This window comes from Canis lupus, chromosome 34 (assembly GCF_011100685.1).
Source record: "Canis lupus familiaris isolate Mischka breed German Shepherd chromosome 34, alternate assembly UU_Cfam_GSD_1.0, whole genome shotgun sequence".
Classification (NCBI taxonomy): Eukaryota; Metazoa; Chordata; class Mammalia; order Carnivora; family Canidae; genus Canis; species Canis lupus.
The window spans coordinates 19,377,698-19,400,827 of NC_049255.1; the positions used below are offsets into that span (position 1 = coordinate 19,377,698).

Consider the following 23,130-nt stretch of genomic DNA (forward strand, 5'->3'; position numbering starts at 1 on the left):
CCTAAGGTCCCAGCACTGGAGGGGCCGCTTGCACACAAGCCCCTGCAGCTCATGTCATTGATGTGAGCCAGTGCAGAGGGGCAGCAGAAGGGACTGGAGGCGCTAGCGCTAGGCTGAGTCCTGAGAATGTTCCCTGGAGGAGGAGTCCCTGAGAAATGAGCACGGAGGCCCAGGGAAGCAGGGCCAAGGTCAACTAGTACAGGGCAGTTGTGTGCAGAAGTGGGCCCAGCGCTGGCGTGCCACTCCTGGGCCTGTTCAAAGATTGGCATGTCTTGGAAACAACATTCCACTTTGCACGATTCTATAGGGGCAGAGGGAGAAAGTTCTTTTCTTTGGTAAAAGTTCCATATTCACCTGGCTTATGACATTGAAGGAATTATTGCCTGTGCTGACTATCTGACTAAATTAAACACTTCATTGCCTTTCATTTCCCAGTCATCCATTTTTTAATGAATAACTGTATCCATTTATGCTAAGAATATATAGGCCCTTTACATGGTGCTGGACTTAAAGTCCTCTAAAAGTATCTTTTAAATTCTTTTTTCTTTTTTTTTTTTAATCAGACCAAAAAATCACATTTATTTCAATAGTTCAAAGTGCAAATACAGCAAGTCAGTTCACAACGTTTCAAGATACAGTTTTAAGTATAATGAAAACTTGATATACAAAAATGAAAGGGCAAATAGCAGAAATAAAGCTCAGGGATCCTCTGGTGGCTCAGCGGTTTAGCGCCGCCTTCAGCCCACGGCGTGATCCTGGAGACCCAGGATCGAGTCCCACGTCGGGCTCCCTGCATGGGCTCTCTGCCTGTGTCTCTGCCTCTCTGTGTGTGTCTCTCATGAATGAATAAATAAATAAATAAAATCTTTAAAAAAAAAAAAGGAAAGCTCAATTAAAAAAAAAATCAAGTAACCCAAAAACCTTAAGACTAAAATATTCCATTTACGACAATTCGGAAATGCCTTAATTTATAGATACCAGTAGCACATTGCCATCCGAAAGGGCTTCTTCTCAAAGAAGGAGAATCACCCCAAACTTGTCAGCTCAGGACCACAGTGGAAGTTCTTGGGGCGGGCTATTCCTGATTCGGCAGCCTCACTCTCACTGTCAATTGATATGGTTCGACCCATGATACTTGGATGTTTAGGCAAATTCTAAAAAATGTTTAAAGTTCAATATGAGGTCAACACCCTGATAAGAGATACTGAAATGGCCACTATATATTTACAAGATTTTAAAGACCAGTCTTAGCTTCAGGCCTCTGGTGTTACCGGGGGAAAGACAGACTGATACTTCTTCCATTACTTCGAACCTTTCCGTAAGGTTAGCAACGTGGCCTTTACAACCTCCTCATGAAAATCATACTTCGTTATATATTTACTTATTTCCACACATATAGAACTTTTACGTAAAGTAGAAAAAGTTCCCACTAGGAAGATAATTAAAGGCTGTTAATGTTCTTTGTATCACTTAGCAGCCAAGACACATGTTTATTTCTGCTCTGCAGAAGCAATGTTAGCCATTCGCTTTGATTCAGGAAAGGCGTGTGCTTGCAGGATGGTGGAGAGGAGATATTTATTGCATCTTTTTCTCAATCTTCTTCATCTTTTCATTTAGGCAGTAAACTGAGAGTCTGTTCTGAAAATTCTATCCCACCATATAAATGTGGAAGCATATTTTCCGATGACGTTCATGTGGTGGAAATTACATTATTTTTTTCTGATTGTATGTTGGTGCAGTTCTCCAATGTTTGCTTGTTCTATTCTCTTTTTGTCTGTTTTGTTTTGTTTTGTTTTTGCTTGTGTGGTTATTTGGTTTGTGGGTCTTGAGCCAGGCATCGTCTTAAGACACATACTAAGGGTTTTAATTTTACGTCATAATTGCATTAGCCGTTTCCGTGAACAGTAGTACTGCGTTTAGAACAGCAGCCTGGACGGCTCTGCAGTTTAGCGCCGCCTTCAGCCCAGGGCGTGACCTTGGAGACCCCGGATCGAGTCCCACGTCGGGCTCCCTGCATGGAGCCTGCTTCTCCCTCTGCCTGTGTCTCTGCCTCTCTCTCTCTCTCTCTGTGTGTCTCATGAATAAATAAATAAAATCTTAAAAAAAAAAAAAAGAACACAGCCGGCTCTGAGGACAGCAAGCACCTGCCGGCTGGTCCCTGGGGCCCCCTCCCGAGGGGGAAGCTCCGCCCCGCACGGTCTCCTTCTTTCCACGGGAGGGCGCTGTCTACCGTGGCGGGGACGGGGCTGTGGCGCCCCCCGAGCACTAAGGAGTCCTGCCTGGAAATTTGGACCCATGGCTGCCGGGTTTCCAGTTTGTTCCAGGGTCATTTCAGCTCCCCGACCGTCCCGTCCGGCCCAGGCAGGGGCGCGGCGTGCCCTGGTCAAGCCTGAGACAAGCCCACTGGTGTCCGGGGTAGGGAAGGGGTGGGCAGCATCACATCCAAGGGAAGGAGGGAGCTGGACTGTGGAAAACTTCACAGACTTAATTTGATGTAAACAGGCAGGACGGGGGGCGCCTGGGTGGCTCCGTGGTCGAGCATCTCCCTTTGGCTGAGGGCGTGATCCCGAGGTCCCGGGTCGGGTCCTGCATCGGGCTCCCTGCAGGGAGCCTGCTTCTTCCTCTGCCTGTGTCTCTCATGAATACATAAATAAAATCTTTAAAAAGAAAAAAAAAAAAAAAACCACCCGATTAGGACTAATTGCAGACTTTGTCAAAGGCAAACAGGCGAGGAAAACAGTATTGGTTCATCACACCCTTATTAAGCAGCCGCAATGCGCATGACCTTTGGTGGCCCTGGGAACCAGGGATGCCCAGGCGCCAGCCCCTGGAGGAGGAGCCCAGCCAGGGCCGGTGGGGGTGCAGGCTTGTTCCCGCCGCAGGCTCCCCACCAGCCAGCCCTTCAGCTCAGACCCCTGCCAACGCAGAGCTTCCCGGGGCGCGGGCCGCCTGCCAGTCCCCTGGGGCACGGGCACACGGGAAGCACCTGGGGCCATCATCCCTCCCCTGCACACACCTCCTTTGAGCGGGTCCAAGCGCCTCTCCACGTGCGGCTCATCGCTAGGCCCTGCCCCTGCCTTTCACAGCACAAACTGGGCCGTGGGGGCTGCGGTGGGGAAGTGGCCCCAAGGGCGTTGGTGACACCCTGCAGGAGCAGAGCGGAGGCAGGGTGCAGGCTGGCAGGCACCGGGGGCTTCCACTGCTACTGGTGCTACTGGGGGCTGGGGTGGGGGAGCTCAGGGTGGCCTGACTGCAGCGCAGGGAAAGGTGGGGACATGGCCTAGCCTTCACCGTCCTGTCCTGCCCTCCTGCTGTCCTGCCGTCCTGCCTATCCGACAGCAATAGGTCAAATGGAAGCAAAGGGAGCGCAGATGGAGCTCGGGGCTGCGCCCCCCACCCTGCAGCCCACCCTGTCCCAGGCTCCCCCGTCAGTAATGTTTCCCCAGACTTGTCTTTGAGCTCATGGACAGAAGCCACAAGAACAACAAACTGACTTTAGACCTACATTTTATTACATCAGAAAGTAAATCAACCTTGAACTGTTAGTTTTGGATTTTATACAAAGAGATAATGCTGCCATCCACCCCCACCCCCCCACCCCCAGCTCCTGATCACGCGTGGTCTCTGCTGGTTTCAACCTTCCTGGGTAACCAGCTCCTATTCCTTTTTAAATGTGATACGCCCAGATGTCTTTTGTTAAATGTCATCTTCTCTGTTCACTTCTCAAAATAATACCGTGTATTAGCGACTTGGAGTGAGAGGGCACCGTTTGCTCTCACGGTGATCAAATCACGGGCTGCAGGAGAGCACTGCTGTCACTCAGGGCTCCTGTCCCCAGGCACCCCCACCCTTGTCCCCTTGGCCGGCACCGCCCTCCCTGGCCTGGGGGTGGTCATGGAGCAGCACCCAGGGCCGAAGTGAGTTCCATGCGGACAGTTCAGGAAGATCTCTTTGCTTTTCTATGTTATAGGCTGTCAACAGGCATCGAAACAGAAATGCCTAAACTTCCTGAGGTCTTCTGGGGACAGCCCCTCTTCGGTTCTTTCTCATAATAGGGCTCAGATAATGAGTTCAAAGCAGGGCCAGGCGGGAGACAGAGCTCAGTGACAGACAATATTTTGTTGTTCCCTTTGACCAGGGAGGACGCTTCAGTACCAGGCAGGCCTTTCAGTCCTGGCTCTGCTCCGGGGAGGTGGGTTCTGCCCCAGAAGGGCCCCCACCCCTCCTCCACATGGTGTCCTGGTGTCTATCCCACCCGTCTTCAGACACACGGCAACACAGCCTAGGAGGAAGCTGAGGCTCTGGAGCCACACAAAACCTACTAGCTATCTATGTAACTCTGTCCCATTTAATTTAAGAGAGGAAGCTCCAACTTTTAGAAACCATGGGGCATTTATATTGGAAAAGAAAAATCGAAAAATCAATCAAAGAAAAATCAAAGCATGTTGATCAAGTGGCCAACCTTAGTACTTATGCAAATCACACTGGCATACAACAAAATCAATACATTCACGATCCATGTGTTCACAGAAAGAAAATTTTAAATGCCAATTTTAGGATAAGGTCGAGGAAGAAACAGATGTTTAAAAGAGAAACTATGTTTTTTCTTTCATGTTGTCCCTTATCTGTGCTGCCAGGGTATGACTCTAGGTAATCTTATAAATGCCAACACCTGCACTGTTTTCTGGGGCACCCCAGGCCTCTGGTTGGGGCAACCCAGTGCCATGGAATAAAATGGGGGCCATGGCCATGTGGGGTAGTGGGCAGAGGACAAGACATGGACCCCGATCAGAATTCCACCTCCACTGTTTGTCTTCTATGCAAATCCCTACACAGAATTTGCATTGAAAGATAGACATAAAAGACAGAGAGAAGATAAGTTAGACCATGGGGATTCCAGATTGAATTTTTCTCTTGGTCTGTATTTGATCTATTATTTTACTTATTTAAGTATTTTTATTTTTTTATTTCAATAGCCATTCTTTTTAGTTAAGAATTTCTATTTGATTATTTGTTATATTTGCCTCTTCCCATCCCTACCCCATCCCTTGCTTTCTTTTTCTTTTTTTTTTTTCTTTCTGGTTTTAATGAGTAACATGACTAGAATTCACTTACTAGTTGGACAGGCAACTAGCAGAATTTGGAGGAAAGTCTAAGAAAGTCTAAGAAAGGCCTTGGAAAAAGGCTGCCCTCTGGAAGGTCAGCTGAGCATGGCACTGCCCTTAAAGGAGTCCATGTGAGCCCCTCGGGAACAGGCACTCCACGTTTACAAGGGTTCTAACCATTCCCTAAACACAGCCAACCCATCTCTACCTCTTGACTTGGCCAATACACTTCTTCCAACCAGACAGCCATACCCTCATTTCTACCTGTCTGAAACCTGTCTTTCCTTCAGGGTCAAACTCAAAATGTGTCCTCAACCATGACTCCCTCTTTCCTCTCCCCTGCCCACGCTCAGCTGGGAATGAGTCTCCCCTTCTCCTGTGAATGCTGATAGCACTGGATTCCTCTTATGTACCACTTACAGTTAATAGGGCCGGCTACATGATTTCCTGGCTCAATGCAAGGTGAAGGCATAGGGCTCCCTGTTCAAAACTGACTAAGAATTTTCAGGATGGCTACTGCAGAGCGTTACATCAAGTGCAGGGCCCTTCAAAGTGCGAAGCCCCACACCACTGCACGGGATACTCACCCAGCTAGCTGGCCAGATGACTACACTGGGACACTCTGGGGAAACTGTGATGCCCACTTAACAAATGTGATTGGTTAAATGGCTATTCAAGTCCCCTCCTAGGGAACCTCCTGAGCTGCCCGCCCTGCCTGAGCGGAGTTTGGCTCCCCAGCATCTACATGTCTGGCACTCCACCTCTCTAGCACTTAGTTGAGGGCACTGCTCCCTGAGCCCCCAGCCACTCAGCCCTAGGCTTATTGCCCCTTGTCCTTAGGTCCTGCCCTGTTGATTTTCTGGATTGGCCACTAGCACCAGGAACAGAGAAGAATCCATTGGTTGTTTTCCACAACACCACTATATCTCCCTTTGTCTTTCTGTTCCTTCCTGTTGCCAGATGTTGCCAACACATGACTCTCTGCCAGCATGCTGATGCAAAAAATGCAGTCACACTCTCCACCTGTTCTATTTCTTTCTTGTGACTAAGTGGTAATATAGATACTTAACTGATGCAGGAATATTAAGTGTACTATCTCACTTAATGCAAGATCAAATCTTAGCAAGATCAAATCATTTGAAGTATGTGTTGCTATTATTGTGCCTTTTTACAGATGAGTGAACTAACTCAGAGAGGTTAAGGAATTTGCCAAAGATGATAAAATTAAGGAGTGCTTACTCTTAGTAACTGGGCTATGCTGCCTCTGTATAGGCTAATTGAAGGCAGAGACCATATCTTGGTCTCGTTGTATTCCCCCACGGGACCACTTTTTGCATTCAGTGCCACTGTGCCATTGGGTTTATTAAGAGCCCCCATCTATTGATAGTTCACTGTGTACCGCCCAAGGCTGAGAATTTGCAAACATTCTCATTAAATCCTTCCCACATCCCTACTAGTCAGGCTTTACTGCCTATGTTTCACAGATAAAGAAGCTAAGGCTTAGCAAGATCAAATCTCTAGTTAGGTCACACAGCTAGTAAATCATGGCACCAGGGTCAGTCCTTTCTTTAAATGTAGGCTTCCAAACTGTGGAAGGAGCCTTGGTGCCCATCGACAGATGAATGGATAAAGAAGATGTGGTCTATGTATGCAATGTAATATTCCTCAGCCATTAAAAACAACGAATACCCACCATTTACTTCGACGTGGATGGAACTGGAGGGTATTATGCTGAGTGAAATAAGTCCATCGGAGAAAGACAAACATTATATGGTCTCATTCATTTGGGGAATATAAAAAACAGTGAAACGGAATAAGGGAAAAGGAGAGAAAATGAATGGGAAATATCAGAGAGGGAGGCAGAACATGAGAGACTCCTAACTCTGGGAAACTAGGGCTAGTGGAAGGGGAGGAGGGCGGGGGATTGGGGTGACTGGGTGGCGGGCACTGAGGGGGGCACTTGATGGGATGAGCACTGGTTGATATGCTATATGTTGGCAAATTGAACTCCAATAAAAAATAAAAATAAATATAGGTTTCCTAATCAAGCTACACTGCTCCCATGTCTTCCCTGTCCCTGCCCCACCCCAGCCAATCTGGCCCCTCTCCATCTTACTCAGTTTTACCTTCTTGCTAGTATCCATCCTCACACTGCCTTAGACTCCATTAGAATCTGAGTCCCGGAGGCTCAATTGTTGCTTAACCTGCTGAATGATTTGGCTGCGTGTTGCACAACCCAACATAGAAAGAGAAAGTTGCCCACATTACCTTCCCTGGCCCTATGATTGGCACTTTCTATGTTTCAAATTGTGGCCTTCTAATGCTCTAACAAGAGCACCAGAAGCAATGATGTTCCATATCACTACATGACTTCTACAGATCAGATATCAAGTAGTGAAGACATGCTATCAACGGAGAGCTTTGTCAGATTCAAGATGAATGGAAACTTTTTCCACTCTGACAGGTCTCCTGCTAACTAGCCTCATACATTTTCCCTCTCAACTTTCAAGAAGTCTAATCAAAGCAATCTATGGAAAAGAATGGCCTCTCTGCTTCTTGGTCTCATTGTAACTCTGGTTGAAAGTCCAGATAAGCCCCTAGAAACCAGGATAAATCCTCCTACTATCCTATGAGTGGCAAGTGGCCTATCTCCTCACCTAGGAGTTGCTGAATTATCCTTCACCTGTGCACACAGGTGCATGCACAAGTCCATCTCCACTCAGATCCCTATGAAATTCACTTGACCCCCAATCATAGGATGATTCATCCTATTTTTAACCACTGGTGCCAGACTTCCCTATTCAATAAGGTGATGAGGTAGTCTCAAAACTAAGTCACCTGAGAAGTACATGATAAAGAGATGATGAAGATCAGAAAAGGGTGGCAGGATACAACGTAGATGTATCTAAATACCTAAAACCCAACATACAGACCAGAGAATTGACTTAGTCTATGTAGATCCTGGGGGAGAATCTGGGTCCATTGGTGAGGTTATAAGGTAGGCAAGTGTTGACTCAATATAAAGGAAAAGCCTCCTAGTAACTAGAGTGATTCCACAATAGGATGGACTGCCAGTGTGGTGGAGAGATTCTTGTATCTAAATGTCCTCAAGCAGACACCACACACTGAAGGGTGCCTCTGAGCTGAGTGGGAACCTGCCCTAGAACCTCTTGGTCAGTGGTCATGGATGAGGGGCGCAATCTGTGCTGGGCAGGAGGCAGGTGCTGGGAATATGAGATTAAAAGTGACAAAGACATTGCTATAGTGTAAGAACCCTTCCAACTCAGGGATTGCATTCCTCAGGATTTAACACAGGCCAAGGGCAGGAATAGCTTACACTTCTCTCATGTGTTCATAATAACCAACATAGTGCTGTAGAGCCTGACCCAGTGGTGACCATCTGAGGACAAGAACTGTACCTCCCATCTGTGCATCCTTAGCACCTAGCACAACATAGGTGTCCAAGAAATAGCTTTGAATTTAATGAATGTGTGTCCAGAGAATACTCTATTCAAGGCAATAAATGGATCTACAGAATCTAAGATATTCATTCGTTGTTGAGAGGAGCCATTCCAACCCCAGGGATCTACATGATAGATAAAGAAGTGCCCCCATTTTCTAAGGTGCAATGAGTTACTTGACTCCAGTGGCCTCCCTAGAATCATTTGACCCTCCAATGGTAAAGCACAGCTCTTCTGAACATCTCCATGTTCAAGAGCCCCAGAAGGCACAGCAGAGGCCTCATTAGAAGATGATCGTTTCGCCTCTCATCTTGCTTCTTGTCTGAAAGTACTACTCACCTTGTTTTGAAGATCTCAAAAGGTGATGACAGAAACCAGTAGAAGAAATGGATGTGATTTTCTGCATTGACTTGCATCCCCCTGGAAAACATTTAACCAGAAATAATGTAATAACTTACCTTTTATTTACCTTCTAAGCCTGAAGTCAAGATAATTTCAACACCAGCTGAGTCATCACTAAAGTCAATAGGTCAAAGTCTCTTCTGCAAAACTGATTTCCAGATATTTTCCACTGACTGAAATTATGAGAATAAACTAATTTATTCTTTTCATTGTTAACCAAAACCAATACATTTTTCTTTTTTTTTCCACCTTTCTTCAACTACAACACATAGCCGTGTTTTCTATTATTAAGAATAACGAGTTGCTCACTTATAGGCAACACACACCAGTCAACCTTCTTGGCTTTCTTTGGTTTGGGGTTAATAGGAAAAAAAATGATTGAGCTAAACCCAGGCTTCGTCAGTGTCTGATGTGGTCAAGTTGCAAAAACCTCTCTGAGCCCTTGTGTCTTCCTGTAAAGGAGGAAAAGATGAGAATAGAATAGGTCCCATGAAGTTATGACAATAAAAGCACAATGCTTTCCACAGAAAAAGGAGTCCCTAACATTATTTTTAGTGAAGATGATATTTTCCTGAGGAGAAGTTATTCCAGCCTCAGAAAGCCCAATCTCCCCAACTTTTCTTTGACCCTACAGTGGTTAACTCTGTCTTTTGTGAGACAGGGAGTTTGCATGGGTGTCAAGGCCACAGTAACAGTAAGAATATAGGAAGTTTTCCTTCAAACAAAAGAGAATGGAAGGTTCCCAGGAGTTTCTTTTGTGATAATGAAAAGCTTACCCCGAGGATTACTGTGTTCTTGAGGCGGACTTCACGCATAGCCATCACCACCCTGAGTGATAAAAGAACTTTCCCTGAAACAGTAGGAAGATGTGATGAAGTGCAAACTTTTCTTTCTGTGCTGGGTTGAGATCATGCCCCTTCCCCAGTGCTGGGTCTAAAGTGTAAACAGGAGAGGCCTAGGATATAAAATGCAAAGAGATGCAACCCTGAGGATGAGCACCTCCTTAAATTGTGCACCTTCACCCTCTCCTTTGCCTCACCCTAATCCAGGCCCTACTCTTTCCCCATTGATCCCCTCAGATGCCCTTTCTTTTCAGGGTTTAGATCTACAGAGCCAGGTCGTAGTTTTGTAGGCAGGATTGGGGGAAAGCTTTTAGAATCCTTTCTCCACCCAAAGAAAGGGAGTAGGTAATCACTGCTGGTCACTACGATTTAATAAATTATGCCATGCTGTACTTAGGCCCACATCTTCCAATTTTGATGGGCTGGCACCAAGTACAAAGGGCTTTTCCAAATCACTCCCAGGGCAACTGGGCTAAGTTACCTTCACAAAAACCCTGATGGGTCCTTGGACAGGGGTAATTTGCATTCCACCGATGTTTTACGTTGCAGAAATAAATTCCAGTCTGTCTCCACAAGACAAACGTTATGATACTTTTATATAATAATCTATACTTCTTGGCTGATCAGACGTTACCGGGCCACATGAGTCAAGGTGAGCTCCTTTAGGGCAGATTGTGTCTTCTCGTCACTCTGCATCCAGGCACCTGATATCACAGATAGTGGGTGTTCGATAAACATTTGTTCAATTGCCCATATGAATGAAGAAACACCAGGCTTATCAGAAACTAATGCTCGGCCTCTCAGGGCCTAGGCTCTTTAAGTATCAAAAAGGGCAGAGCCAGAAATCCAGCCCAGCGATTAAAGCACCAACCACTGTCACCTCCTCCCCTCGAAAACCAATTGTCCCTCTGGCTTCTGCTGACGTACACTTGTCATGCTCTGCTTTGTGAGAGGCTGAGTTTCTGCCTCTCACCTCAGATCTCAAAGCTTGACTTGGTATTGCACCCCTTTCTAGCTCTACCCTTCCCCTCTAAGACTTGTGTCTGCCTGCAGGGCCCAGACACAACCAACCCCCAGCAACTGACCTCAGCTTGCCGTGATCCTTCTTGTCTTGGCTTCTGGTTGGTAATTATAAATGCGGAATCTGCCTTGGAATATCTCAGATGCATCGCTGCCCTAGTGGAGAGCCCTATTGACCACTTCAGAGGACCTGGAGCCATCCTAGCTGCCATCTTGAGAACCCCGCCACCAGCTGCATGGGGACTCCACCCAGCAAGCTCTGCCCAGCGCTCTGCTGCCACGTCCTGCAGGTTGTTGACCCTCTTCTGGCCCTTAGGCCCTTGGGCCTGTTCTTCTTGCTTTAACAAAACTCCGATAACCTCAATACTCTGAGATGCAGTGTAAATGTTAAGAATATTGTTTTAGTACAGTGATGTGGGCCTCACAGATAAATGCACAGATGAGCAATTAAAATAGTGAGACTGATGACCAGAAAATGGAGTAAACACCCATCCCCTACTGGCATGCAAAGAAATGGGAGCCAGGTGAGTGAGACTAACCCAAGGTCACTGATAAGTGCATGCATTTAGCATATGAAAATCTTCCCAAGGTTGAAATTGGTGCCAACAGGCACAGTAAGTACCTGTAGCCTCCCTTTGACACCCTTTGCTATAAGTCTCTTGGAAAACATACCAAAACATCGTCTCTTTTCTTCTTCATTGTCAGTAGGTAAATGATGACATTTATATCTAAGGAAACTGAAAAAAAAAAATTCAAGGGACAATTTTATTCAGCTTGGCTCTAAAGGTATTTCAGTTTGTAAGTATTAGACATATGGAATAGTTGAGATATAACCACAGATAGTCATAAAATACATTTAAAAAGAGTTCTGAGGATTTTCCCATATCTGAATTCTCACAAAAGTCAGAATGGAAACAGTAGCAGAAGAAAAGAAACAATACTCAAGCTGACCTACACCGGTTGAATGGTAGAGACATAAATCAGCATAGTCTTCCCCATAGACAATTTGGCCAGAAAAACTGAGAGCTTTAAACATTTCCAAACTATTAGTGAATCACTGATTTTACTAGAAAGAATCATTCTTGCGAAAAGAACTAGAAAGCCAAAGATTTTTAAACACAAAAGTTCATTGCTGCTCATACACGATAATGATCAGCTGAGAAGAGGCTAAATGCCCAATAGTAAGCAAGTGGTTACATACATTATGACACACGCCAGAGAATCACAGGCAGTCATTATGTTCTCTAGGTCCGTTTAATGATGTGGGAATATACTCATGTTACAATGTTAAATGAAAAAGAAGACAAAGTTGTGTATGCACTATGGTCTAAATTATATTATACATAAAATAATTCTTTGTATAGAAAAAAACACACAAGATGGGGATAACACCTGTATGACAAACCATTGGCACTGTTCAAAAAGAAGGAAAGAAAAAGAGACATTGGCACTGTTGACCTCTGGGTAATGAGATTGTGGATGAGTTTTGATAGGATGATAAGTGAGGTATCAATTGCTCTTTTACCACAGGCTTTGTTTTTCTAGCATCAGTGAAACAAAACAATACCTCGTGCTTTAGAAATTGTCACCGATGGAAGATCTAAGAACGAAGATCCCAAAAGAAGTGCTCCAAGTGCAAGAAAACATGATCAAAACGAATGATCCAACAGGACTTTTTTCCTACCCACCCCCCTCTCCACCGTGAGGCGGGGATGGCTGCAGAACCACCCCCAGAAGAGTTTGAGAATCCCAAGGCATAGGAAACCCGAACCTCGCTTCAGGCGTGGGGGGCAGGAGGGGACTCATGGGCAGCATGGGGAGACATCACATCATAGGGAAAAGTCTCCTGCATAGCGAGATGGCACCAGAGCAGTGGCAGAGCCATCACGACTGCAGTGCCTGGGCAGACGGGCTTAGATGCAGCTTCATGAAGCCCCCATACCCGGGGTGGACAAAATAGCCAAGTTTCCCCAAGGTTAACCAAGAGGGCAGTGCTTAGCTAAGAAAAAGGCCCTTGGTCTAGAAAGGGTCCCAGAGCTGAGACAAAGGGACCCCTGATCAGAGGATGCAGGAGGGATGTCTTGCTATGGACCAAATGGGGGCAGGCAGGATCTTAGCTTGTGGGTGGACATGCAGGTGGGTGCACCTGGGCGCCAGAGGAGATGGGTTACCCGGCAGAAGGGGCCAGTGCACACCCTAGCTGCAAAGGCAGACATCAGTCTCTGCCCCACTATAAAGGAAAGTGGTATTTGCAGAAGTCTTCCCCTCCCCACTCAGGCTTCCTTCTAACCCCGGGGGAGGGGGGGGCAGAAGAAGCGTAAGGGGCAAACCTAAATGGGACTGGATTGCAACCAAGCACCTGGGAAATCAGGTTACCTATAAGTGACTAGATTAAATTTCACAAAAGAGGGCTCAGACTCGTGTGTGTGGCCAATAAAGTAGTATTTTGTACACCTGAGCTTATGGCATATGAAGTGTGTACTCACTGCACACATTTTTGTGACTTTTCAAATTTTTAGTAATGACCATATTTTATATCTTAAAACATTATTTAAAAGAAAAGCATTGCATCCACACAAAGTTGCATAAGAGGAGTGGGAAGTCACCCTTGGTCCTGAGGATCATATTGCTAGATGACCAGAGCTTGTTGTGGGTCCCTAAGAGCAAGGACTTCACTCTCAGAGAGAACCTGGAGTCCCAACCACAGCTTCTGAGCCTCTGTCATTAAGATTCCATGGGATCAGGGCACCTGGGTGGGTCAGGGGTTGAGCATCTGCCTTTGGTTCAGGTCGTGATCCAGGGGTCCTGGGATGGAGCCCCGCATCAAAATCCTCGTGGGGAGCCTGCATCTCCCTCTGCTATGTCTCTGCCTCTCTGTGTGTCTCTTGTGAATAAATAAAATCTTAAAAAGAAAAAAAAGATTCCATAGGACCATATGAGCACCTGGGCATAACTAGGAAAACACCCTTACATCTACCTTCTTGGCCCTATATCTCACTTCACCCTTGCTTACCTTTCAACTCCCAGCAGATCCATATGATTAAGTTTCCTTGTAGAAAGTGTCTCCTTTTTAAAGATGAAATGTCATTCTCAATATCAGAGAACATAACAGATCCATCCACACACAGTGGTGAACTCTAAATATTTGAAGAACATGTGGGATCTTCATGTTAGGGCTTCTTTGCTCTGGGCTAAACCAAGCCATGTCTTTCTATGATTTTTTCCAAGCCTCTCACTGTCCTGCCCACCCTCCTGTAGGTCACTCCAGGGTTTGTCAAGAGCCACTTACAAGCACTGCCTGGAACCAACACCATGGCCCTGTGCTCTGGTCATCAAGACTCACTCTAATTCTGCTAAGGCTGCGAAGGGCATTATAGAGGCATTTATGTTCTTAGCTGCCCCCAAAGCATCTCAGCCTGCAGTGAAGGACTCAAACCCAGAGCTTTGCCAGAGAAGTGGCTGTTGGACTGGGGTTCCCCTCTGTGGCACTTGTGCACTGGCTGGGGGCCCCAGTTACACCCAGCCACCCAGGAGACCCAGGTCAGTGCCCATCTGTGCAAGGCCTTGGCAATGTGGTCTGAGGGGGTAGAGAGCCCCACCCAGCCCTGCCGCAGGAAGCCCCTTCTCTCACCCCTGTTCCACACTGCGGGCAGCAATCTCTCCCTTCCTTCCCTCTTTTCCTCAAGGCTCTTACCCAAGACCTTAGCAGCTCCCATAACTCTTCCTGGTCACTCTAGATCATCTCCATCTTTGCTACAGCTCTAAGACTTGTTTTCCCTCCAGGAGGAGATCATTCTTGCTGACATTAGAGGATTTTACCACATTGCTGCCTATCCCCACTTTCCCCTCACAGCCACCCACTACCCCCACCCTCCCCCCTTCCACATGCTCTGCTCCAGTAGGGAGTGCTCCCTCTGCTGCTGAACTCAGAGCACAATGGGGCTGGTGGTGCGGGCCCCTCCTCGCCATGGTGCAAACCTCATCTCCTCCACGTTCCAAGCCGACTTTGGAGCATCTCCACCCCCTTCCGCCCACCCCCAGCAGCATTGACTTTGGCAGATTTCTTGGGGACCAGTGATGTCCTAACCTGTTTGCTTTTCCAGAGCTGATGTTTGCAGGGGTTTACTTGGAACCAGAACAGAAATCATCCCACGTCCTTATGCAATTCCTCCAGCAGGCTCCGGCAGATAAATAAAGCCCTCGGCCCTCCATCGGCCTACTTTTTGGAGCAAGAGCACCTGGGCTTGTCCTGAAGCTTCCAGCCATCTGCCTACCTGCTAGGGCCTCTCTGGAGCAGCCATGAAGTCCCTCGCCCTGTTCCTTTGCCTTGCTCAGCTCTGGGGCTGCCATTCTGTCCCAGTGGGGCCAGCTCTGGTTTATAGGGAACTGGACTGTGATGACCCAGAAACAGAGCAAGCAGCCCTGGTGGCTGTGGACTACATCAATAACCACGTTCTTCGAGGCTACAAGCACACCTTGAACCAGATTGACAAAGTGAAGGTGTGGCCTCGGGTAAGTGAACCTGCTGGGTATGAGCTGAGAAAACCTGTGTGTGGAGCTCAACTGCATGTCTCAAAGATCACATCTCTGAGCACAATGAAACTGCAGGGGGAGCCAAATTCTCTGGTTTCTTCCCAGGAGTGAGGGAGGGGGCAAGTGGGGAAACAGAGGCATTCTGGGCTGTAGTCCTGGGTCTCCAGAGGGTGCTGGATGGGGGCGGGGAGGTGTGTGAGACAAGAAAAGTCTTCAAATGATATTCTGAACATCACAGGGAGAAAGTGGGGTTTGCTAGAAAAACTATATGCACAAAATACAGGATTCTAGTTGACTGGAAATCACTTCTCTCTCTTTGCTTTCTCTGGATGGAGACTGAGAATGAATGAAACTAGCATTTGACAATCATCTACTAGGTGGCCAGGCCCCTCCACATACACCATCTCCTTACCTCTCCTGTCCCCCAGTCCCATGGGCTGTGTATGGACCTTGCCTTACATGAGGGGAAACCAAGCGTCTGACATATTAGGGCGTTTTGTTGTTGTTCAGGATCATATAATCTGGAAGCGTCCAGCTGGGATTTGATTCTAGATCCATGCTCTTTCCTCTACACAAGTTACCTCCCAAAGACAGGTACCCACCTCCCAGAAGGAAATGTCGAACGAATGGGGTTTACCTCTTCACATACTAGACAAGTAACCAGTATAGTCTGAAGCCAGTGATAATAAAGATTAAGCTGGGAAATATGCCTTGGGGTCAGCTGAGAGATTTGGAGCAGTGGGGAAAAGGTGTATGTCTACTGTCTATTTTGAAATTAGTTTTTATATCTGAGGAGGGCTAATTCTTTCAGCAAACATTGATTTTAAGCCTTCCATGAGTAAGAACCATGGCAGGTGCCATGAGATATCAAGTTGAACCCTAAAAAATTGCTCTTTTTGTATATTAAAAGCAGTCAAATATTGGCATTTTAGTGGTTCAACCTAACACAAAAGTGAGAAAGACACAGTGCCCACAAGAAATTTACAGTCCAGAGGGGAGGATATGGTAAATGTCAGAATGTCTGCCCTAACACCTGATCTCACAATGGGACAAAATATTTGAAATCAGGATGGATTTTAGGATTGCTGCAACCATACTGTAGCACAGTGGGGGTTTGGAGGAAACACCAATGACTTCAGGGGGAAAAACAAACACACGACGTGTATATTCGAGGGAAAGTAATGAACAGACATTGCAATTTTCACTAACGGCAGAGCTTGAGAGGGGCCTCGCTAGAGCAACCAGGGAGCACCAGGCTCCTGTTCACTGCAGCCCTGCGTGTTGTCAGGCAGTTCAACTTGGGCATGTCTGCACATCATAAAACACAGCTTCCTCCCGGAGAGGAGGTTTGGATACTAGTGACTCAGCCAGAACCCATGTGAGAGGTAAGCAGAGCCGAACTAAAATTTTTTAAAAAGCATACTTGTACTTTCTGGATTTTCCAGGGTTTGGAGAAAGGATACAGAAACAGACGAAACGCCAGGAACAGCTACAAGGACTTACCAAGCTGCCCCAGCTCTCTCTGCCTTCCCTGCTACTCCTTCTGAGTTTCCTCTGGGTCAGAGGGCGGCTCGCTGTGCCCCCTCACCCCCAGCAGGGGACAGTAGAGAGCAGCACCTTGGCATCCAGGCCTCAACAAGCCCCAGAACAAGAAGCCAAGGACAATTTTCCTTTAGGAAGGAAAGGAAAATGGGGCAGAGGGGAAGTTGAAGGTGAGAGGGAAGGCAGAAAGAAGTAGAGGGAGGAGAGAGGGATGGAGAAGAGAAAGAGGAGACAGTAGGTATTAGCCTACGCCACCTTACTTTGCCACTTGATTGAAAAAAAATTCCAAAGCTGATTTTTGCAAAGCATCGCTTGAAGGGTGAAATTTTAAAAATTAAAAAAGTATCAGTGCTCAGTTTTAGCTTCCAAAGAGAGCTCAGAATGATGACTGTGGTTCCAGCAACCTGCCCAAGCCCATGGTCCCTTCCTCCTTGCAAACACCATCTAGAGCCTGCCCAGCCAACAGGGGAGGACCTGAGAAGCCCTGGCTGTCGTCCTGTCCACAGGCCAGGGCAGCACTGGGTGGAGGTGCCAACTAACAGGAGGGACTTCCCCCCACCTGTCCAACAGAGCTGACTTCAAGCCCAATGGGGGCTCGTACTTTGGCTCACTCCATGGGATCAGAGGAATAGGCTGCTCACGGCTTCATTCTGTGTCTCCACAGCGGCCAATGGGAGAGGTGTTTGAGCTCGAAATAGACACCCTGGAAACCACCTGCCATGTACTGGACCCCACGCCCCTGGCCAACTGCTCCGTGAGGCCGCAGATGCAGCATGTGAGTGTCCCTCTTAGGGTGACTGTGGATGGTGCCCCAGCCATCCAGGGTCCCCGGTGGTTCTGCAAAGTGCAGACCCGTCTCACCCAGCTTCCCAGCCCGTCTTCATGGCTAGCCAGTGTGAGGCTGCTAGAATTACTGTTTGAGGCTGCCTTCCCTGGGGCTGGTTTTTACAGCAGTTCAACCTTCTTGTTGAGGCCCTTCCCGAAACCAGAGAGCATCATGTTTCAATACCACTCAGTCAAGGTGACTTCATGAGGCTTGTTGGACAACCACGTCTGAGGAACCCCCCACCCACCACCCCCAGGGCTCCCAGCCAGAAAGGAAAGGCCAGCCCTCCTCCTGAGCCCTCACCGTGGGTTTATTTCTCCAGGCTGTGGAAGGGGACTGTGATTTCCGGCTGCTGAAACAGGATGGCCAGTTTACCGTGTTATTTGCAAAATGCGATTCCAGCCCAGGTAGAGATGATGATGAGTTTTTCTTATTTGTACCTTGCAGAGAGAGTGGGGAAGGGGCCTGAATTGTTTTCAACGTAAGCAAGTTTTAGCCACTTTGTTGGTGGGGAAAGAAGGAGTCCGATTTCCTGGGAGCTGGCATTGTGAACCTGTTCTTTTTAAGGAACGGTTGTCATTGGAGGTGAAAATTGCCCTTGTTGAGAGGGGCTCCTGCAGAAAAGTCGGCAGGGCGGGAGCCACCTGAAGATTTAGTGAGCAGCAGAGAAAGCACCTGGAGCCTTTTGGAGCCTGTCCCAGGCCTTTCAAAATAAGCAGGGCGTGGGGAGAATGCCCCCGGAGAACAGAAGGACAACCCAGATTCGGTTCTCCTGTGTGCGTAGACTCAGCCGAGGACGTGCGCAAGGTGTGCCCACAGTGTCCCCTGCTGGCGCCGCTGAACGACACCAGGGTGGTGCACGCCGTGGATGCTGCGCTGACCGCCTTCAACGCTCAGAGCAACGGCTCCTATTTTCGGCTTGTGGAAGTCTCCAGGGCTCAACTGACGGTAGGGCTGAGACCTCAGGACAGACCTCTGGGCAGCTTGGTGGCACCTGGGGAATGTGGGCGCTAAAACAGCTGGGAGGGACACAGCAGGTGCAGGGGCAGCGGGGGATGGGAGACCGGGGAAAGATAGGATCCGTAGGGGTATGAGGGTGTGAGGACACCGGGGGTCACCAGGGTCCCAGGAACTGTCAGCCTGTCACCCGTGCGGAGCCACCCTACAGCATTGGTCACCCCCGTGGGGCTGGGTTATGCTGGGCCTTCCTCCGCGGTGTCACCCTAACATGAAACAGCCAGCCTCTGCCTGGCCTGGCTGCCTCAGGCCTAGTTGGCTTGCGGTGCAGTGGGGGACCGTCCCCGCGTTATCCAGAAGCACTTGCTATACATCCACGGGGTTCCACGTCCTTACCCTGCAGCACTGATGCGAATGGATCCTCAGTAACTGATACTCACAGAGGTAGGAGCCTGCTTACACAGGTGGGCATGTAGCGGCAAGGTCCTAAAGGGCCTCCTGAACCGTTGGAAAAAAAAAAATCTCATTGTACAGTGGATTATTTAGCACATTTGACTGCAACAGAATTCTAATATTTAAGAAAATTGGTCTTCTGGATCCCAGGCATGGCATCCTTGGAAATGCATTCTAGGTGTAGGTGGTGATTCTAATTAACCGGAATACATGATTCTCAGAAACCCCCACCCCAGACTACGCCAAATGGCACTGGTTATGTTATTATACCAAATACAACATTTGTAATATGTATTATGCCAAAGGCAACATTACTGTTGTAAGCATCAACATGAAAGGTGATTCTAATTAACCAGAATACATGATTCTCAGAAACCCTCACCCCAGACTATGCCAAATAACATTGGTTATGTTATTATACCAAACACAACATTTGTAATAGGTTTTATACCAAACACATTATCGTTGTAAGCACCCATATAGTACAAGAGAGAAAAGCACAGGTGTCTTCTCTTCTTTTCTTTAGATTTTCCATTGGATCATGCTCTATATGATAGGATAGGTGGGAGAGGTGTTCATCTCCACTTTCCTGCCCCATCGTGGAGTAACCAGAACTTTAGGACTCCAAGTCCTAAAGTTCCCCCCTAGAGGGAAGGCTGTGAATCGCTGTATTGTACTAAAACTAATATATTGAATCTGAAATTAATATTAAGGTGGGCCCTCTGGGTTCCTGCTTCCTCTCTGAAAGCTCAGCTCTGCCCTGAATGATGGGCAGTGGATACCTGTACCTCCTTCACCTCTGTATACAGGGGCTTCGGAACACAGTGCCACAATGACTGACCTGTGGCAGCCACTGGGGCTGTGTTTCCTGGCTGCTCAGAGTGGTCCACACGAGTGGCACTCCCTGGAGCGTGCAGCATCGGTGCCCTCGCTGCTGCCTTCCAGCCTCGGCTTCCCCGCCTTTTCAGGTCAAGTCATGTTGCCTCATAAACATTTTCATGTATTCTCCTCAGCCTCTTCCACCTTCCACGTATGTGGAGTTTGCAGTGGCTGCCACAGACTGTGTTGCTGCAGAGGTCACAGATCCAGCCAAGTGCAACCTGCTGGCAGAAAAGGTGAGCAGGCCAAGCCATGGCGATGGCAAAACTGGCCGTAGAACAGGGCGTTCTTAGAGCTAGTGTCTTGGGGCCGTGGAAAACAGATGACAGTGAAAAATATCCCTCCCTGTGGGGCTGGGTTATGCTGGGCCTTCCTCTGTGGTGTCATCTCCTCGCTTAAGAACTGTCACCAAGTCATCTCCCCCACTGGGCGTCCTTGGAGTCAGGAGAGAGATAGAGGCTGTTTCCTCACTAGGCCAAGTCATATCCGGCTGCCAGAAGCGTGTTGTAGATTTTCTAGGTACACCTCCAATATGAAATCTTTTAAGTCCCTTGATGCTGTAATGTCCACTTCTAGGGATTTAGCCTAAAGAGATCATCAGAGATGTTTGACAGAAATGTATCTAATAAGATGATTTATTATTGATTCAAAATGACCCAAAAGAGACCCGAATGTCCAACAGGAGGGGGTCATTGTTTAAAATAGAAAATTATACAGACCCTAAAAATTAAGTTTTGAAAGAAAAATGAGTGTTATAAGAAAATGTTATATTACAGTGAGTGAAAAACACAGGATACAAAATGGAATAGTCACAATAATCCCGATTTCTAAATGATTTTTAATATATTTTTTTAAAAAAGAATACATGTATGTTAACAGAAGTTCTGGGTCACCACAATTTCTGCGATGATGGGTGATCTCTCTCTCTCTCTCTCTCTCTGTCTCTCTCTCTGAGAGAGAACACAAGCAGAAAGAGCAAAAGGAGAGGGAGAGAATCTGAATCTCGAGCAGACCCCTTACTGAGCTTGGAGTCTAATGAGGGGCTCAACCTCATGACCCTGAGATCACAACCTGAGCCAAAACCCAGAGTCTGCCACTTAACCAACTGTGCCACCCAGGAGCCTCTTATGGGTGATCTCTTAGAATCTCAAAGCATATCTGTATTTTTCTACCTTCTATTTAGAATTATATATATTGCATATCTTCTACAAGCAGAAACTAGAAACTTTAGGGGGAAAATTTTAGGGAATTAGAATTTAAGTTTTTTTCCTTTGACTTGGAGTGTCAGTGAAACTGGGGGAGAGAATCCACTTTTGAAACCAGTTCAGATAACTCTTCTCTTTCTGTGGGCAGCAATATGGCTTCTGTAAGGCAACACTCACAGAGAAGGTTGGTGGGGAAGATGTTGCAGTGACCTGCACCGTGTTCCAAACACAGGTAAGGACATCATGGATATACCTGCCCTCATCTTCAGAATACAATGATCCCTTAACATTTATGAAGTGTTAGTAATTATGGGGCATTTGCTGCCCTGTCCTTCTGAGTCCCACAATATAAATTGCCCTGGATATATGGAATCAGCCACAAATGAAAGGATATTTCAGCCATGCCTTCCCCTCCCACGAGCTAGTGGCTTTAGGACAGAGCCAATGCTAGTGTGAGGTTGACAAGTCCATATTTCTATTTACAGGGGGTTGGGCGTGGTATTCTGAGTTTACACAGGTAGCCAGATGCTACTGGCGCCCAACAGCTCCCAGTGCCTGCAGTCGTAGATGACAAGCAGGGTGATGCTGCTGGTCAAAGCTATAAGGCAGGGTGATCGTCTTGTGGGATATACATGTAAGTCCACTGATACCAAGACAGTTGGTAAGAAAGGGGCTATTATAGGCTAGTTACCTCTCCCTCATGGCTCTGCAGGCAATCCTTTGTACCTTGGTAGTTCTTTTTTGCTAGATTCCTTACAAATAAAAATTATTACTGTGAGAGAATTGGGTAGGGGCCCTCCAGAAGTGTGAGTGGCCTTGCTTATGAGGAGAAAGGTAGCTAACCTAGAAATGATTCTCTCTCCAGCCTTTGATCCCGCAGCCCCAACCAGACGGCACCGAAGCAGTGGGCCCTACCGTTGTGGCAGACCCAGGTGTGACTGTGCCTGAAGCTTCACCTGACCTGCCTGCAGCTGCCCTGGTGGTAGGACCCGTGGTGGTAGCAATTCCCGAGGCACCCCTACCAGAGCACCGGGCACACTATGACCTGCGTCATGCCTTCATGGGTGTGGCCTCAGTGGAGTCAGCCTCAGGAGAAGCATTCCATGTGGGGAAAGTACCCAAGGTGGTGCAGCCTGACGTTGCTGTTGCTGCTGGTCCAGTGGTCCATCCTTGCCCAGGGAGAATCAGACATTTCAAGATCTAGATGTAGGTCAGAGATGAAGAGATTTGGCCCAGGAACATAGCCGCCATTTTGTCCAAGTCTGGGTATGGGTGGGGGCCTTGTTTGCTATCGAAGCAGGTGCTATGCAGGTCTAGATTAATATCAAGTCTTCAATCCCAACTTCTCTTCATTCTTCAGAGAATGGAAGCAGAGGGGCAATGTTATGTTTCATGGAAGGTATAATAAGGTTGGCAACTTGATTGTTATTGTTTTGATGCTAAGCCACCACCATTGTGTTCTCTCCCTTCTTTGACCTCACAAAAACAATTGGAACTGTGACTTTGAGAGGTGCTCTTGCCAACTTCATATTTTCTTGTTAATGAAAGTGACTGAAGACCTTCCTTAATAAAGAAGGTTCTAAGCTGAAATGTGGTCGTGATTGTTGCTTCTTCCCTCCAAGCTCACATGTGATCTGTCTTCAAAATAACCATATCACAGAAATCCCTAAGCAAAATCTAAGTGAAAATAAAAATAAAATGAAACAAAACTCCACTGTATTACTATGCCCAGGAAAAAATTAGACCAAGACCTGCTCATAAGCCATTGGACGTGCCCATTTCCTTATGACAAAATAATCCTTTTCATTTCATGAGGGTCAGAAAATATTGCTAAAGGAGGACACAGTGCCTGAACTTTGTACAAGCCAACCGTTGGTTTTCCCCAATATCCAGGTAAGGGGAGAT

General features: G+C 47.2%; 1 protein-coding gene and 1 long non-coding RNA gene across 2 annotated transcripts; one reads left to right on the plus strand and one right to left on the minus strand.

Moving 5' to 3' along the window:
* Window positions 1–3,609: 3,609 nt before the first annotated feature.
* LOC102154514 lies at window positions 3,610–10,693 on the minus strand. Its single transcript, XR_005383851.1, has 4 exons — window positions 10,292–10,693; window positions 9,745–9,818; window positions 8,906–8,986; window positions 3,610–3,796 (listed from the first exon to the last, which is right to left on the minus strand). It is a non-coding gene; the product is annotated as an uncharacterized LOC102154514 (long non-coding RNA).
* A 4,331-nt stretch (window positions 10,694–15,024) lies between these two features.
* On the plus strand, window positions 15,025–22,815 carry AHSG (alpha 2-HS glycoprotein). The gene is made up of 7 exons (XM_038583641.1): window positions 15,025–15,342; window positions 17,570–17,680; window positions 18,054–18,138; window positions 18,516–18,679; window positions 20,155–20,256; window positions 21,374–21,457; window positions 22,091–22,815. The coding sequence occupies exons 1-7, from the start codon at window positions 15,130–15,132 to the stop codon at window positions 22,427–22,429; spliced, it is 1,098 nt and encodes a 365-aa protein (XP_038439569.1). The 5' UTR covers window positions 15,025–15,129; the 3' UTR covers window positions 22,430–22,815.
* The last annotated feature ends 315 nt before the right edge of the window (window positions 22,816–23,130 follow it).

What these genes read in the sequence shown, in the direction of transcription:
- AHSG (XM_038583641.1), top strand. Translation starts at nt 15,130, where the DNA reads ATGAAGTCCCTCGCCCTGTTCCTTTGCCTTGCTCAGCTCTGGGGCTGC. An exon ending in TCTCCAGGGCTCAACTGACG is followed by an intron (nt 18,680 to 20,154) that starts GTAGGGCTGAGA and finishes TATTCTCCTCAG; the next exon opens with CCTCTTCCACCTTCCACGTA. An exon ending in GCACCGTGTTCCAAACACAG is followed by an intron (nt 21,458 to 22,090) that starts GTAAGGACATCA and finishes TTCTCTCTCCAG; the next exon opens with CCTTTGATCCCGCAGCCCCA.